General features: G+C 38.7%; 1 protein-coding gene across 1 annotated transcript in view; it reads right to left on the minus strand.

The window, feature by feature from the left end:
- The window catches only part of Lama1 (laminin subunit alpha 1), a 156725-nt gene that overhangs the window by 117966 nt on the left and 23116 nt on the right, over positions 1-15643 (minus strand). The window contains exons 2-3 of the mRNA XM_048806544.1: positions 10721-10891; positions 10208-10320 (exon numbers count right to left, since the gene is read on the minus strand). Coding sequence (XP_048662501.1) covers positions 10208-10320; positions 10721-10891 — 284 coding nt within the window. The remainder of the gene's footprint in view (positions 1-10207; positions 10321-10720; positions 10892-15643) is intronic.

Consider the following 15643-nt stretch of genomic DNA (forward strand, 5'->3'; position numbering starts at 1 on the left):
TATTTGTCTCAAACAGGTAATTTTTTCTTCAGAAATTAAAACACAATCTCCATTTTTTTTTTTTTTGATGCCTCAATACAACAGGAAGAAATAATGATTTCAGAACGGACTTCCCTTTCTTTCCATAAATATACAAGAAGCTTTATTTTGATGCCAAAACAGTTCAGGATGTGAAAAGCATATTCTGACAGAATCCTGCAAAACTGTCCTTGCTCATTCCCCCAAATCCTTCCCAGTTATGAGCTGGAATAGGAGACACTGAGACAGGCCAATCTTCTGCCACTCAAAACCAAATAAGGAAATGAGGGAAGGCCTGGTGAGTTCTATCCAATGGCAAGATGGTTATCCTGAACTATTTTGCAAACCACCACGCTTGTTGAGAAAGTTAAAAACTAAATTTTGTCAAAAAAATGAAACCGCATATAATTTCTGAAGCCTGATCTTGATTATTTTCACCTACTCAGCTCACCTGCTGTTAACCTCTAGAAGTTTAAAGTACAGTACTGGTGTCCCTGTTTGAATGATACAGCTCTCCACTTCTTCTAAGTATGAGCCTGTGGGACCCTGGAAGAAAAGATCTGTCAGGCTGCAAAGCCTGGACCTCCTAGAGGAATGCCTTCTAAGCGCGAGGCACTCATAGTCCAAACAGGTCTCAAATTCTTCCCTTCTCCTCCCACTGACGGGTGGGGTTGGTCCACATTTCCCACACTTGAATATCTGCCCACCTTAGTGACAGTGGTCTATATGGCACGGGGAAGTTGGTGTTGTGTGACTTGGAGGCCAGGTCTATGAGGGAATGTAATTTCTGCCTGTTTCTCTGGAACAGCTGCACCAGAACTCTGAACCCACAGTGAGCAACCTATTGGAGGCAGCCATGCTTTGAGATGGGACACACCAGCCCACATGGAGAGACCACAGAGAGGCCCTGAGGCCACACAGAGACAGACTTCCAGCCTGTCCCTACCTGCCCCAGGGTCTACCCCAGCTGCCCAAGGGCCTCTCCCCCAACTGCTCTTCCTCCTCCCCCAGGGTCTCCAGCCTTAGACATATTCAGCAAAGCCTTTTCTGAAATCTTGACCCCCCACAAATCAAGAAAGGTACAAAATAAATGTTTTTGTTTTAAGCCACCAAGTTTTCCAGTGTCATCTTACACAGCAATCAATAACCAGAAGACAAGCTATGTGTGAAAAGATTAAATGAAGTGTAAAAATGTTAAAACAGGAGACATAAATCTGAAAATAGAAGTTTCACAGAGAACATGACAAAACATACACACACACACACAAATGTCTGAAGGGCAGGAATGTAGTGTGGCTTATTTCCAAATCATAATGAAGACCTTGAGATTTCTTTGGATCTATTCACTGAAAAATTCCAGAAAAACTTAATATTTAAAAGTTGGTTGAGACCAGCATGAAGCAATAGAAAATGGAAATAGAATGGTTTTGAATCAATGTAAGTACACAGTACCAGTGATTTCTATCAGTGAGTTTCGGGGAAGGGTCTCTGCTAAACCTCTTTTAATGAAGTCAAGACTCATTTGTAATAAGGAGTACCAATCTATATGCGATTTTGTCCTAAAAACTTTTAAAGATGGAATGTGCAACTCTGCCTCCTTTCTTATGGACCTTGTCAATGTGCTTAGCAAATGCTTTATATTTGAATACAGTCACCAACCTCACCTAGTTTTGGTCAATTTTTCAGAATTTGGAGGGGGGTGGGGGAAACACAACAGACACTCAGTTTAATGATGTTTTATAAAACCCAGCACATAAGCAGCTCTTGTCTAAAGGTTTGCATACAACAAAGGCCTTTCTGTGACTATTTTCCCACAACAAAGTGCTACTTCCTAATTAAACCTACACAGAAAACAAGGTCCTGCTCTAAAAGGCAGCTTTATTGTCAAAGCCAAGGAAACACTTTCTCTTTTATGAAACAGATTTTATCTCTTCAAGGATTTTTACTCACAAATTGGACCCTCCTAGTGATTTTTTTTTGCCCAAGTTTAAAAATTGTTTAAAGGAAAATGTAAACCCTTGATTCATTTTCCTGATTCCTGGCCAAAAAGCACGTGTTAGGTAGCAGCACTACCAGCCACTGCAAAAGTACATGAAGGAAGAGCTAATATTCTGCTGATTCTCAGGGAGAGGTTCCTTCAAGTTGCAATGCAGGCAAAGGAACTGGGTGGGGACGGAGGGTGCTAGCATCTGAATATTCTCCAAATCAAGAGGAAAGTGTAAGAGTGTCCCCCTAAAATCATAAAGAGAAGGAAAACGAGGATTAGAATCCAGGGATACAGGAGGTGAAACAGTGATGCATAGTGCTCAGAGAACTAGAAATTTTGGTTTGCAATCCAAGCTTTAGCAGATGAACTGCATGACCCAGGGCAAGCCAGAGATCCACTGGCTCTGTGTTGCCCTTTCCCTTCTTAGAAAGAAGAGAACAACTGCATTCCAGGATTGTAGGGAGAGCAGATGAAATAACATGGAGGAGGAAGAAAATGCCAAATAGTCTGTAACCTGCACCTATACATTCTTACATGTATCCAAGGCAATCAACATTCCTTCTTAAAGATATACTCAAAATAAAGCTAACCATAAATTTGTAATATGAACCTCAAAAATGATTTCTATTCACTGCATTACTTCATTGGCATACAGATGAAGTTGACTTTCTTTTCTATTTTTTTTTAACTAAAAACTCAAGTTACTATCCATAACTAAAAAATAACCAAAGCACCAGGTCTAGGAATTATTGTGCAAATGATGGGTAAACCATATAAAAGACAAATGCAGCTTTAAAAATTATTAATGGGTTGTAGTTTTATTGGGAAATGTGTGTGCTAAAATGTTAAATAAACCATCAAGACACAATGCATATATCATCTAATCTCAGCTGGAGAAATGATGTGGTCCAAAGAGGCAGAGCCCAGGTTCTTGGAATGTCAGGAGTCCTATCCTTGAACAAGTTACTTAAACTATCTAAGCCCTCGTTTCATTGTCTGTCAAAGGGGATAGTAATGGGGGGAGGCTTGTAAGGCGATTATGAGGATTTAATGACAATCCAGATCAAGTGTGTAGTAGCATAGGGTCTGGCTCAGTAAATTTGTAATACGTGCATCATTATAAAATGCATGGAATCACATGCAAAAGACTGAAAACAGATACAACAAAATATTATTAGTGGAATAATATTTCAGAATGAAGGAACTGTAAATTTTTCTGTCTCTTTCCACCCATCTCTACCTTCTGATTATTCTACGATGACCCCATATTATTTTCCAAATCAGAAAAATAATCATTGACTTATAAATTAATTTTCTAAAAAATCTATACAATGGTACTTCTTTTTTATATTTTTTTTTTTAGTTGTAGTTGGACACAATACCTTTATTTTATTTATTTATTTATATGTGGTGCTGAGGATTGAACCCAGGGCCTCCCACATGCTAGGCAAGTGCTCTACCACTGAGACACAACCCCAGCTCCCCCCACAATTGTACTTCTTAGTTAATACTATTAACTATCTCTAATTAGATTATATTAAGGTCTTGTTTAGCATTCCCCCTGGTGATATCTGAAGTTCTTTGGGAATCCAAAGTAATTTGTGAGTTAGAAAGAGGACTGAGGGAAAGAAAACACAGGTTTATTGAGTGTGAGGAATTTTGTCAGGTGCTATATATCATTCTTAATGCTATTACATTCTACTTTGCAAGTTGCACTAATGTATATCATTACCATTCTCTATGCATCTCTACCATACCTCACAACCAAAAATTAATAGTAAACACATCCACACATTAAAAAATTCTTCTCCATTTCCTCTACCACTGTCCTTAGATTCACAGTACCAAGGTTCTGCCCTAAGGCAGTCTCTCAGCTGACATCCAAGGACACTTAATCTGCGGATGAATTAGAAGGCAGTCCATGATTTTTCCAGAATTCTAAAATTTGCATTTCCATTCCAAAATTAATCTAAAAGACACATGAGCATATTCAGAATCTGGCTGACTACCATAAATAACAAACTAATGTCCCAGGATGTCAAAGGCTGCCACTCAGTGTTTATGTCATTGCCTTGACACCACCTCCTGCAAAGAGAGTGTTTGTGCCAGTTGCTAAGTCACATCCAGCCTACCTTTCTGGATTCTGCTTCCTGGAACTCTGAAAACCACTGCTCCCCAGTGGAGGTACCAGAAAGAAGGAGGAAGGAGGCTGAGAGTCTGGAGGAGAGAGATTGGGATTCTGAAGAGGGAGGTGGGACTGCCCCTGCTGACTTGCTATTCCTGCCAGTCTCATTCAAGACATCATCCTTGGCCTGGAAGGGCCAGTTGACTCCAGTCTCCTGCTTTCTGGTGCTTCCACAGGAACCTCGCCATGCCCCACAGAAACAGTGAACACTCCTCCAAGTCCAAAGGTGCTATTAGCCCCACACTCCTGCCTCCTCAGCCATTACTCTCCCAGAGCTACCTTTCTGATCCCTTTTTCCCCCAATTTTCCAGTACTGTATTACCAATTCCCCATACTAAATAAATCCCTTTACATGCCTGGTATAGTCTCTGTTTTCCTGATTGGATCACAAGATATGGTGAATTATGTTTTTTAAATGTGGAAAAGTGTACACAACATAAAAATGACCATTTTGGACATTTTAAAGTGCATAGTTCAGTGATATTAAGTAAATTCACAACCATCACCACCATGTACCTCTAAAACTTTGCATTATCCCAGCTTGAAATCCTGCACTCATTAAACATTCACACACACACCCTCCTGTCTCCCAGGCCCTGAAGAACCACCATGCCACTTTTTGTCTTTCTGAATTGGACTACTCTAGGTACTTCATATAAGGGGAAATGTAGTATTTCTTCTTTTGTGTCTGGCTTATTTCACTTAGCATAACATTTTGAAGATACATTCATGCTGTAGTGTCAGAAATTTCATTCCTTTTTAAGGTTGAAAAATACTCTCTATACACACATAAATTTTATGTGTATATACATATATGCATATATGTATACATACATATATGTATGTGTGTGTACCACATTTAGCATATCCATTCATCTGTTTGATGGACATTTGGGTTGTTTCTACCTTTTTGCTATTGAAAGTTAAGTATGAGTATTTGAGTCCTTATTTTTGGTCCTTTTGGGTATATACTTGAACTTCTAGGTCATATTATAATGCTGTGATTCATTGTTAAGGAACCAACACACTGTTTTCCACAGTGGCTGTACCATTTGCTCTCCCACCAGCAATGAAGAGGGGGTTCAATTTCTCCACATCCTAGCTGACACATAATTTCCTATTTCTTTTATAATAGCTATCCTCATCAGTGTAAAGTGGCATCTTATGGGTTTTTTTTGTTTGTTTTTTTTTTTAGAGAGAGAGAGAGAGAGAATTTTTTAATATTTTAGTTTTTAGTTTTAGGTGGACACAATATCTTTATTTTATTTTTTTATGTGGTGCTGAGGATCAAACCCAGGGCCCCGCGAATGCCAGGCGAGTGTGCTACCGCTTGAGCCACATCCCCAGCCCATCTTGTAGTTTTTTTTTTAAAGAGAGAGAGAGAGAGAGAGAATTTTTTTAATATTTATTTTTTAGTTTTTGGTGGACACAACATCTTTTATTTTATTTTTATGTGGGGCTGAGGATCCACATGCCAGGCGAGCGCGTTACTGCTTGAGCCACATCCCCAGCCCACCATCTTGTAGTTTTGATTGTCATTTCCCTCATGATTAATGATGTTGAACTTCTTTTCATCTGCCCAGTGTATTAACTTTTGGGGGGAATGGGGTACTAGGGATAGAACTCAGGGGCAACTCAACCACTGAGCCACATCCTCAGCTCTATTTAAAGATAGGGTCTCACTGAGTCGTTTAACCTTGATTTTGCTGAGGCTGGCTTTGAACTTGAGATTCTCCTGCCTCAGCTCCCTACTGGGATTATAGGTGTGTGTCACTGCACCCAGCCAGTGTATTAATTTTTTTAAAAAACTTTTTTTTAGACATTGATGGACTTTTCTTTTATTCATTTATTTATATGTGGTGCTGAGAATCGAACATAGGGCCTCACACATGCTAGGCAAGTGCTTTACCACTGAGCCATAACCCCGGCCACAACCCCTCTATTAACTTTTAATATATCATTTCTCAAACTGGAAATGCTTCTGTTCTGCTAAGAAGCACTAACATAATATTATATCATAATATAACTAGAGGGGCCTAAAAGAATTTTGACAGTCATAAAATTCAAGATCCACAGACTGTGCATCCTCCCCCCAAATTATATTTTTTCAATTTTAATTCATCAAAAGTGATCACTGGCTCATTTGGGGGTTGCTGGATGAAATTCTAAATCACTCGACAGTGAACAGCATTGTATTAATGCAGACCACCACACAAATGTCACTTTGACATTTGTTAAAGTTCACTCAGCTTTATTTTTCTTAAAACAAAAATACCACACACATTCCATTCCCATGAATTTTTAAAGTAAGATCTTACTAAACATCTAAGAGGAGCTTCTAAAATATGAATCAATTAAAAAAAGGATACTGGGCATCATTTATAAGAAGTAAAAAAATAAATGTAATTACTTCTCTTGTAATATGTGATCAAAATGAACACTGTAGTTAACCTTACTGCAAACTGTACAACATCTATGGACTTTCTGATAGCTGTACTTTTTATCTTTAATTTATCTTCCAGGTAAAGCATTATACATAGAGGCTAAAAATGTTGTGATGTCAACAGCTGTCATCAACTAAAGAATCAAGAATGAGATCAATGTCTTCAACATTTGCCAACACAGACGGAAATCAATTGTCATAAAACCTCAGGAGCTGATATATTTATTGAGTTACATGAACATATTTATAATGTTAAGCTTCACTGCTCCTGATAATATTAAGATCTATCTGTAACTCTACTTTAGAAATCTGCACTTTAGGTGTTACATTTCTATAGGACTAAAACAGTCAAAAGGCTTGTTAGTTCACTATCATCTTTTAATCAAGCTGGAAACAAAAAAAGAGACGAAGTAAAAAATAACATTGATGTGAGTATTCACACCGTGCCTGAGCCACGTCAATGGCTGGGTGTGCAAGAATGAGCCAGACGTCCCTCAAAAAAACACCAGAGGGAAAATAAGGAGAGGAGAGTTGACCTCAGGGAGTACATGATCTAGGAATTAACCAGCAGTGGCTGATGGCTGGGCAGAAAGGGAAACATGCAGATTCTGGCAAAAGAAAAGAGTAAGAGGAAGGTGTAGCTAAGCCCTAAATTTGAGCATCAGCAAGACCAGAGAAGCTTGGAGGAGATGTGGGAGGAGGAGGGAGCTAATGCTCCAGGAATCACTATTGGAGGGACAACTAGCTCAGGGCTGCCTGTGAGGTGAAGCAGCCAGGCTCTTCCCTGACACGTTCTTGTCTAATGGAATTTAATTAAGTATCTAGAGCTGAGTTCATTTGACAGGAAATAGAGGGGATAAAGGAACATTTCAGAACCACGATGAAACATTGCAGCCAGTGTAGAATGTGGGACATTCAAGATGAATGACCTGGTCTACTAAAAAATTTAATACCATTAAATAAAAAAGCAGAGGACAACTCAGATCAGAAGAGCCAGGGATCACAGCAATCAAATGCAATGCTTGGTGGTCCTTATTGAATCCTAGTTTGAAAGGAAAAAAATATATACATAGAAGACACTGGTAAAAAAAATGAGAAAACTGGGTGACAAAACAGTTACTAGAAAACTATTGCTACTTTTGTTAAGCAGGCTAATGGTATGATGTCTATCCAGAACAAATATCTTTATTTTTTAAATATATAAATGGAAACATTCGTTGGTGAAATGCGATGATGATTGCAGTCCCCTTGAAGCAAATGTGCCACAATGCTTAAAAATCTCAAGGATGGAGATATGTGTGTTCACTGTAATATGTGTTCTACACATTTTAAAATGCTTATAATAAAAAAATAAACCTAAACAATAAACTTCAGAAACGTTTGCCCAGATATAAGTATAGTGTACTTTTTAAATTGATGCATTATGATTATACATAATAGGGGGTTTGTTATGCCATATCATACATGCATATAACATAATTTGCTCAATCTCATTCCCCAGCACCTTCCCTTACCCTCCCTGTCCTCTCCCATCTACTTGCTCTACTCTACTGTTCTACCTTCTATTATTGTTATTTTAATTAGTGCATATGTATATATGTACACATATACACAATATACCTTTTTAAACTGAAAGCACTGCAGAATTTTTGTGCTTGTAAAAGATAGAGGAATTTCTGAGTATTGTTTTAATTATCTTCTTTTAGAAAGAAGCCCACTCCAAAACACTAGAAATTACCTAAAGAGATCTGTAACTACACATCCATGCTTGTTTTTTAAATATGTCTTAAGGATCTAAAACTGATACTCCTTTTTGGAATTCCTCACATTAGCTCCGGCCAATCCCAAACAAAAGGGTTCCCTTCAGGATGAAGTCAAGCATAATCAATGTCAAGATAGAGGACAGTTCAAAAAGAGTTTGAAGTCTATTGGCAAAATATCCAGTTCTTAGTTTGGCTCACCTTACGGTATTAGTCAGCATTCTGTGATGGTGACAAAATACCTGAGATAATCAAGTTATAAGGAAGAAAGGCAGAGGTTTCAGTCCATAGTTGATCTGTGTCATTGCTTTTGGGCTTATGACAAGGCAGAATATTATGCAAAAAGAACATGAGAGAGGAAGCTGCTCACCTCCTGACAGATGAAAACAAAAAGAAAAGGAAGAAGGGGCCCAGGAGCCCCACATTCCCTTTAAGGCATGTCCCCAGTGACCTAATTTCCTTCCACTAGGCTATACCTAATAAAGTTTCCACCGCTTTCCAAAAGTGCCACATGGCACCAAGCTTTGAACACAAGGGCCTTTGCAGGACGCTTATCCAAATGATAGCACTTATAGAATACTGCTTTCTTAATAATCAACATGGTTGTACTTTTTCCTTTAGAAAAAGGAAAATAAATCAGAAATGTGATGGGAAAACCAAAAAATGCCCACAGAACCATTCTTAGCACTGAGTTTCAGGCCAACAAAAGGGGCTCTTTCTGTTTTTATTTGGGGGAATTCAAAAATATTATAAGACATCATATTAATTTAAGTTGTAACAGCCAAAAGCTATAGAAAGCATTAATTCCACAAAATTATGAAAACAACTTGGAAAAAGTCTCACAAATGTCACATTTTGCAAACACATCCACTATAATTCTTAGAGATCAAAAGCTCCTGCTATGTAAAGTTATACAATATTGCCTTCTACTTAAAATCCAGCATATTTAAAAAAAAAATTTAAGCTATCACTTTTTCAAAAAATCCTAATTGTCACTAAATTTACAAATTCCAATCCTGCAGTGAACACCTCAACCACTTGCTTCTTTCAACTGCTGTAAATATTTCACACAAAAATCTATGACACAGGAGAATTTGAATGGAAATACACGTGAATGTCATGCAATGGCTTTTCCAGAGAACTCAAATCAGAAATTGTAACAATAGCTCCAACATACCTCCCCCTCTCTTCTTCATGCCTTCCATACAGACTCCTTTCCCATTTCCAGAAATACTGGGGCAACCAATATCATATTACCCTGAATTCTCATCTTGGCCTTGAAGCCAGGTAGGAGAAGATGTGACAGAGCTAATCTACCTGGCCTTTCCCTCTCATGCTGAAGACTTTGCTCACATTAGTACCGAGCAGCCCAGCTTACACATAGCCTGGGACAGACAGCATCTAGCAGAGGTGAGATATGGTCAAGAGGTTCAACTATGCCCAGCTTTAAGCAATCCTTATACAATACATTTGTATAATGATAACTACAAGACAGAAAGTTGAAAGTTAAGGATTCTGTGCATTTGTCCTTCTTGCCCCAGGTGTCTGTGACTCTCCCTGGGACATCCAGCCCACTGCCTGGCATTCTGTCCTGAATGATGAGGATTCCTTGCCACACAGCTACAAAGAACATCAATCACCTGTAGGCAATGTCACTCATCTCCTCAGAGACACCTGAGAAGGATAAGTGTGATAAGAAATGGTGCCAGGGACTGCTCCTGTACATCATTTGACTTCACCTGGTGGAAAACAGTGAGATAAGAATGTGTTAGAAAACAAGCCAGACATTCCCCAAAGAGTCTGGCCAGACCTACCTGTCTTAGGTCCAGAGTGATTGTGACCCAGTGATACTCTCTCCCATTTTGAATGCTGGGACTTTGCCACCAGTTGTTGGTGCCATCTATCGCATGTGATATTGGGTGGCGTTCTGTTAAGAGAAAATAAAAACAGGCATTCCGCTCAGCTCCTGAATTTCTAAAAATTATAGAGCTTTTAAACCCTCAATGAAAATGAAGAGCATGGCTTCCTGAGAGAAGTCTTCAGTTATCACTTTAGGAAAAAAAAAAAACAACAACAACTTTAAAACACAAAGATCCATTTTTCAAGATCTGTTCAACTCACGGTTCATCTTCGCCTCTGCAGAATCCCTTTGTCTCAGTTGATATTTATCTTTCAGCCACTGGGATCAGGACCGGGTTGAACTATCCCACGGGTGGGAATGAGGTGCAGCTTGGAGGGAGAGTGTAGGAAGGCCCTGGGCCCCACCCCAGCACCAAACATTATGTTAAATTAAATAATAAAATAAAATGCATAGGAACTGCACTTGCCTTTGGGGTTCGAGCTGGTGCTGTCACAGACCCGGCACTGGGCATTGCGTACAGGGCGGCCAGGCACGTGCTCCACGAGTTTGCAAAACATCTCGGGCCCCTTCTCTCCACAGGTGGCGTTGGCACTGATGTCAGCATGGCTGGCCAGATTAAGAATGGCAGGGAACAAACCTGAAAGTCAAAGATTCACCAAATCAGCTTAGCCTCCCAACCCACTTCATAGGTCAATCAAAAAGAGATGGCAAAACCAAGCACGAGATGAAGGCAGCCTTCCACAAAAGCAGGATACACGGTCTGGTTTCCCTGATGTGAAATGCTAGGACAAGCAAAACTCATGTATTAGAAAAATTCAGAACAAGAATGCTGGCTACCTGGGTGGAGACTGACCATGAAGGGACACAAGGGAACTTTTCTGAAGTAGAATGTATCTTGATGAAAGTCTGGGTTTCCCTTGCATATGCAGTTGTGAAAAAAAAAATCATAGAATGAGTACACTTAAGGTTTGGGTAGATTTGAGTATGTTACTATATGCAACTTTTACCTCAAATAATAAAATAATCATAAACAAATATTGAGGTAATGCTGAAATGTTTAAGCATGAAGTGTCCTTAATACCTTCAAGTCATTTTGAAATGCATCAAAAAATAGGCTGGATTGATGGATAGACAGACAGACAGACTGATGTGTGGACAGACTGTTGATAAAGAAAATAGTGCGAAATGTTAATGGTTGAATCTCTGTGGGAGAATAAACTTTCACTACATACTGTTTTCTATTCTTTTTTTTATGGGGGGGGGGGGGTTACTGGGAATTGAACCCCAAAGGCACTTAACCATTGACATACATCCCCAGTCCTCTTTTTATTTTTTATTTTTTTTTTAAATTCTGAGACAGCGTCTCCCTAAGTTGTTGAGGCTGGCCTTGAACTTGGAATCCTCCTGCCTCATCCTCCCAAGTCACTGATATAACAGGCTTGCACTACTGCACCTGGAACTTGCTAGTTTTCTGATAGAAAATTTCCATAATAAAAAATGTTGAGGAAATAGGTTTCAAGACAAGTTTCAAATGTACATGCTGACCAGTGAAATCTACAGACCTCGCCCCGAGAAGAAGGGCATCTATTCACTTTGTTCCAGTTGCAATCCTCTGGTAGGACTCACAGGTTTTCCTGTAATTGTGTTGGATTTTTTTTCTCTCTTTCTTCACTTTCCTTATTGCCTGTTTTCTTTGGTGAACAAAACTTTAGAACACAAAGATCCAATTTTCAGATATTTCTTCAACTCATAATGAATCCTTGCCTCTATAGAGTCCCTTTGTCTCAACTGATTTTTATCTTTGAGCAGCTGGGATCAGTACCAGGTCCAAACTATTCAGAAAACATGATTGTGAAAAAAAGTAGATTCTTTAGAGATTTAACTTTATCTTGTTCAAAGAGGATAATAGCAGTGAAAATTCTAGAAAGATGGAGAAACTTCGGCCAAATGGCACGTGATGTGGAGGAGGCATTCCACATGAATGGGCACTGCAAACAGAGCACAGGAGGGTCTTAGCTTGGTGAGGTTCCTCTAAGGTACTTGACCTTCAAAGAGCACAGAACACAATCTTTTCTTTGTAAAGGACATATAGTTAATACTATTTCTGAAAAGTTTATTTTCCCATGACATTCGAAATATCACAGTATAATTTTAGTTATATAGAAAAGGTGCATTTTTTTTTAATTTTTATTTTGCAGGTAGTACCTAATGTGCTCGATGACATTTTCTAATATAAATATTTTAATCATTTAAACTGCAAAACAAAAATGGTTATTTTTGTAAGAGCTGCTACATTAAAACCTACTGTGTACCTATTAAAAAGCACTTATTAGAGTTGAGGGTGGTGCATGCTTGTAATCCCAGCAACTCAGGAGTCTAGGGCAGGAGGATTATACCTGGACAAGTAGCTCACATCTCATGTACATACATTGAGCATTGTTTTGGTGAGTAACATCACTAGTGGTCACCAGCATCAGGTAGTTCTTTGTTCTGAGAGGGTTTTTAAGATTTCCCAATGTAGGCTGGAGGTATAGTTCAGTGGCAGAGCACTTGCCTATAACATGCTAAGGACGTGAGTCCAATCCCCAGTACCACAAGGAAAAAGAAAAACAGAACTTCCCATTTTTCCTTACCTTACTGTCTTCTACACATACTTTCAATGAAAAGACAAATTGCTTTGTTAGCATGGTTGTGCAAAAAAAAAACTTTTAAGTTATTCATTGGTCAATTTCATTAAAACGTGTAGGTTGTCTTTCCCTAAAAGTAAATTTTCCTTCTCAAAGAAGCTTGTAATTGGGGGAAAAAAAGGCACTAAAAATCCTGCCTTATTCTTATTTTATATTATTCTCACTTCACAGAGTAATTATTATTTCCATGCTACGGCATGTGACCAACATCTGCTGGAAGAAGAAAGAAAGTGGGAAATAGGTACTGGAAAAAGCATGTTGTCAAAATAATTTTTTTGAAAAGTCCCTCAGGCTGCTGAATCATTTCAAAGAAAACTAAAAAATTTCAATAGAAGGTTACTCCAGGGGCATCAAGCAGGAGGAAGGAGAGGAAATCCTGGAGTGAGGCAGGGCATTAGGGTCATGACCCTACAAAGAAAAAGAGTTTGGTTTTAGATACACCAAAGAATTATCAAAGGCAGGAGGGCTGGAGCTTGGCACACATCTGACACTGTTTCTCCCAGTACTTGGTCTCCCATTTAATAATTTAAATTATACATTCTTTGTGGAGAGACACTGTTACTAGAGTTAATGCTGCTGCAATACTCATTGGTACCTTTACCTCCAAGTCACAGGACAGAATCTTTCCTCCAGTCATGGATTTAACCAGCAGCGAAAGACTTTATTACACCAAACTCCACTGAGCATGAAATAAATTCCTTCTCATTCACCAGTTGCTTTTGTGTTCAGTCCCCTTTCTTTATGACCTGAGTACACAGGGCCATGTTCATCTACTGGAAAGTTCCCTATTAACATTAAGGGAAAACTTGCCACCAAGCAGGTGAACAATGCCACTACAGGATCACAACAGAACATAATCTTTTCTTTGTAAAGAAAGAAGACATGTCTACGTAGTTTGAGAATTCACTTCTAGAAGTTTCTGGGTTTTTGTCCAGCACAGATATTTTCCCATTTTGAAAATAAAATATCTAAAATGTTGATTAGGTCAAAGTCTCACACTACAACAATCTCTTCATCAATATTTTCCCAATAATTCCGAGCCAAAGGTTTAGAGCCTTAATTCACTTGTGAATAAGAAAAGTGCAAGGGTTTTATTTTTCCCCATTTTTGAAAAAAAAAAAGTCCTTGAGTTCCATAAAATGCTATATTTACCTAACCTATACTCAAATCAATATGATAATCAGCAAAGAAAATGATGTGCAATTCTGACCTAAAAGATCTGGCTCAATATTTTCAGATCATTTTTTCCCAGAATGAAATAATGGATTATGAATATTATAACTGAAGGGACCTCTAGTGTCAGGAGTTTTTATTTTGTAAAATTATCCAAGCTATTAATTCAATCCATGGAGAAATCAGGAAAAGTAAGAATTTGTGAGGGAAACAGAGATATCTACTCAGATTTATGTGTGTGTGTGTGTATATATATATATTTTATTTTTTTTTTTTTGCAGTGCTAGTGATCAAATTCAGGGCCTCACACATAGTACATAGGTACTCTGTCACTGGGCTGTATTCCCAGCTGTCAAAGTATAATATTTAAGATGCAACGATATTGCAAATAAATTAGTAGAAAAATTCTAGGGCAAAAAACCCAGTCAAGCCTGATCCAGGCTGAACTATAAGATCATGCTCCCAAACAAGGCAGGTCTAGGATTCCTTTAGTGGCTCCTCTCATTGGTTTACAGATCAATTACAATTTCCTTCCCTTCACACCTTTCATATGTATATCCTTTCACTACTCATTTTTCCAGCTAGGCCCAAATCTTTTCTGAACCCCAGGCTAATGTAAATATCTTCTTTTACCCTACCTTTGGTCGGCTTGCCCGACTGCTACACTTACCCTTTATACAGAGATTGTTTATCTACTAACCAGGCTCCCCTTTCACTCTCTGGGTTAGTCTGTTTTCTCTTCCTATAATAAAATACCCAAGGCCAGGTATATTTTCCAAAGAAAAAGGGTTTATTTAGTTCACATTTCAGGAGGTTCAAGGGCATGGTGCTGGCCTCTACCAGGCTCTGATGAGAGCCTTCTGTATATACCACATGCCAGATCGCATTATGGTAGGAGCATGTGGGAGAGGAAAATCATATGGTAAGACAGGTACCCAGAGAGATTCAGAAGTCAGACTTGTTATTTTACTATAATTTGTTCTTACAGAAATAATTGAGGATCCCTCTAAAACTACATTAATCGCTTTGGAGGGCAGAACCCCAATAATCTGATCACCTCCCACTAAGTCCAATGTCATAAAGGTTCCATCATCTCAAACACCACCACCCTGGGAACCAAGCTTCCAGGGTGGTGGAACCTTTAGGGGACTAACCACATCCAAACCATGGCACTCACTATCCTCAAAAGCAACAATTTTTTTTTCTATTATTTGTGAATTCCTCTGGGACAGGAACCCTGTCTTACTTGCCCCAGGACCATATATGGCTGATGTGAATGCCCAGTAATGGCTGAATGAAAGAATAAATAGATGGAGGAAGGAACATCCCCAGAGATGGAAAACTAGTGTATAGAACCCAGTACCAAAATCTGACCTCCACCAACTCCACCTCTCAGAGCCTCTATTTCCTCAACTACTACATGAGTATCTCTGTGAGTCCTTTTTTCTAAGATACTGTGATTCTATAATTTTACTTTGATAGACTATCAAGTAAATTTGCCTCTCTCTCTCTTTCTCTCCCCCCCCCCC

This window comes from Marmota marmota, unplaced genomic scaffold (assembly GCF_001458135.2).
Source record: "Marmota marmota marmota unplaced genomic scaffold, marMar, whole genome shotgun sequence".
NCBI lineage: Eukaryota > Metazoa > Chordata > Mammalia > Rodentia > Sciuridae > Marmota > Marmota marmota.